The 3,423-nt window shown below is 38.2% G+C and overlaps 1 protein-coding gene across 1 annotated transcript; it reads right to left on the minus strand.

Annotated features, from left to right (window-relative positions):
* Nucleotides 1–8: 8 nt before the first annotated feature.
* Nucleotides 9–761, minus strand: LOC114035245 (olfactory receptor 52N2; the record flags this gene model as incomplete). Its single annotated transcript, XM_027851354.1, has 1 exon — nucleotides 9–761. A coding segment is annotated over exon 1 (753 nt), but the record flags the coding sequence as incomplete, so codon positions are not given.
* Nucleotides 762–3,423: the final 2,662 nt, after the last annotated feature.

Below are 3,423 nucleotides of genomic sequence, written 5' to 3' on the forward strand. Positions count from 1 at the left end.
ACTATAGCACAGATGTGAGATGTGCAGGTGCTAAAGGCTTTGTGTCGGGCATCTGCAGAGGAGAGGCTCACCACAGCTTGGAGAATCATGGTATAAGACGCAGAGATGCAGCATATATCAAACACACCTATTAGTAGAGCAACCATCAGACCATAGATAGCATTGACTTTGACATTCCCACAGGACACCTTAGCTACAGACATGTGGTCACAGTAAGTGTGAGGGATGATGTTTCCTCGGCAGTAGGGCAGCCTCTTGGAGAGGAATGTAAAGGGAATAATGAGCATCACACACCTCAAGAAGGTGACGAACCCAGCCTTGGCAATGACAGAATTGGTGAGGATGGTAGTGTAGCGTAGGGGATAGCAGATGGCGACATAGCGGTCCAGGGCCATGAGCATAAGTACACCAGATTCCATCCCAGTCAACATATGAACAAAGAACATCTGGACCAGGCAAGCATTAAAGGTGATCTCCTTGAGGTTGAACCAGAAGATACAAAGCATATTGGGTACAGTTGTGGTGCAGAGAGCAACATCGGTAAAGGAGAGTAGAGCCAAAAAGTAATACATAGGCCGGTGCAGGGATTCCTCATGGTGAATTAAATACAGGAGTCCACTATTCCCCAAAACAGCAATGAGGTACATGGAGCAGAATGGGAAGGAGATCCATATGTGAGATGCTTCCAACCCAGGAACTCCATTCAGAATGAAGAATGTGGGAGTCAGGCTGGAGCTATTGAAGTTGGACATGATGGGCATGAGGATAGCATGTTATATTCTTCAATGGTGGCTGCTGCCTGCCCAGAAAGAGAAGGGGAGGATTAGTATTTCAGGGAAATCAGTTATGGATGATTGTAGTGGACAAGAATGGAAAAATCTCTCATTTTTTTCAATCTGGTTATGTGTTAAGAATCACATTCAGAGGATTTGGGACATTCAAATCCACTTTCATTGTAATCTGACAAAACTCAAATATAGACTCCTGGTAACTCAGCCTCTCATTGTGCATTTGGATGTATCCTTCTTATCAATACTTCTCCTTTGGCCAAGCACTGAATTAAATTCAAGGCATCCTTACCTCAGTCCATTTATATGCCAGTTCCCCAGTCTAAATTCCTTTGACCTCTCTTTGTCAAGGTGATAACTAGCTATCTTGCTGCCTAGGCAAAATAGCATGGAATGCACATTCAAATCAAAATAACACAATCATATTCATTTGAGTAGGAGAATAGATTTCAAAGCCAAACCCTGTGGGGTTGGAGAATAGTTCCCATGCCCTATGGTATACTATGGAGCAACTTCATCATTTACCACTCTTTTAATGGAAACAAAAACCCTAGGACAATTATTTTGTTTGTTATTAATATTATTTTTGTTTACAATATTATTATTTGTTTTAATATAATATTTGTTTGTTACTAATATTAGTCCAGTGCTAGGGAAGTTGTAGCAATGGAGTGACTTGGAAGTGTCAGGCTGAGTTTAACATGCATTCTACTGGGGTGAAGTCACCAGGAGATTCAGCAAACTATCTAATAGCTTTCTAGTTTTACTAATTCTTCTTGCTGTTAAGTTATTTCTATGCAGCTAAAAGAGTACAAGCAACCCAGGAACTAAATGAACACAATTACAAAACACTTTTCACACAAATAAAGTCAGATTATTTAGATCTAGAAAAACATCAGTTGCTCATGAGTATACCAAGCTAGTGTGATGAAAATGATAATTCTACCTAAGCTGATTTGTTTATTCAGTGACAAACCAATCAAACTACCAAAAGATTATTTTATAGAGCTAGAAAAAATAATAACAAGATTTATTTAGAATAACAAAAGGTCCAGAATATCAAGGGAACTAATGAAAAGAAATGCAGGGAAAGGTGGCCTAGCCATTCCAGATTTTAAATTGTATTATAAAGCAGCAATCATCAAAACTACTTGTTACTGGCTAAGAAATAGAGAGGTGGATCAGTGGAATAGGTTAGGTATGCAAGACACAATAGTCAATGACTATAGTAATCTACTATTTGAGAAACCCAAAGACCTCAGCTTCTGGGATAAGAACTCACTATTTGACAAAAACTGCTGGGAAAACTGGAAAAGAGTATGGCAGTATGGCAGAAACTAGGCATAGACCAAAATCTCACATCATATACCAAAATAAAGTCAAAATGGGTTCATGATTTAGATACAAAGGCTGATACTGTAAGCAAATTGGGACACAAGGAATAATTTCCCTGTCAGATTCATGGAGAACAGAAGAATTCATGACCAAACAAGAGATAGAGAACATTATGAAATGCAAAATAGATGATTTTGGTTACATTAAATTGAAAAGCTTTGCACAAACAAAGCCAATACAATCAAGATTAGGAAGGAAGCAGAAAGCTGGGAAAGAATTTTTACAAAAGCATCTCTGATAAGGGCCTCCCTTCTAAAATATATAGAGAACTAAGTCAAATTTATAAGAATGCAAGTCATTCCCCAGTTGATAAATGGTGAAAGGATATGAACAGGCAGTTCTCAGATGAAGAAATTAAATCCATCTACAGTCATATGAAAAAATGCTCTAAATCACTATTGATTAGAGAAATGCAAATCAAAACAACTCTGAGGTACCACATCACTACCTATCAGATTGGACAACATGATAAAACAGGAAAATAATAAATGTTGGAGAAGATGTGGGAAAATTGGAACACTAATGCATTGTTGGTGAAGTTGTGAAATGATCCAACCACTTTGGAGAACAATTTGGAACTATGCCCAAAGGGCTATACTCTTTGACCCAGCAACAGCACTTCTAGGGCTGTATCCCCAAGAGATCATAAAAATGGAAAAGGACTCATATGTACAAAAATATTTATAGCAGCTCTGTTTGTAGTGGCAAAGAATTGGAAATTGAGGGGATGTCCATCAATTGAGGAATGGCTGAACAAATTATGGTATAAGAATGCAATGGAATACTATTGTGCTATAAGAAATTATGAGCAGGCAGGTTTCAGAAAAACCTGGAAAGACTTGTATGGACTGATACTGAGTGAAGTGAGCAGAACCAAGAGAATGTTATACACAGTAACAGCCACGTTATGCGATGACTAACTTGGATAGACTTAGTCCTTCTCCACAATTCAAGGATCTAAGACATCTCCAAAAGTCTAACAATGGAAAATGCTGTCTACATCCAAAGAAAGAACTGTGGAATTTGAATGCAGACTGAAGCATACTATTTGCTCTTTTTTTTCTTCTGTTTTGTTTTGTTTCCTCTTTCTTGTGGTTCCTTCTATTGGTTCTAATTCTTCCTTACTACATGACTAATATGAAAATAGGAATGTATATGGATAACCTATATCGGATTGTGCACCATCTTGGGGAGGGAGGTGGGAAGCGGGGTCGGGCTAGAAAAATTTAAAAATCAAGAA

Source organism: Vombatus ursinus, unplaced genomic scaffold (genome assembly GCF_900497805.2).
Source record: "Vombatus ursinus unplaced genomic scaffold, bare-nosed wombat genome assembly UNPS02000392.1, whole genome shotgun sequence".
Taxonomy (NCBI): Eukaryota; Metazoa; Chordata; class Mammalia; order Diprotodontia; family Vombatidae; genus Vombatus; species Vombatus ursinus.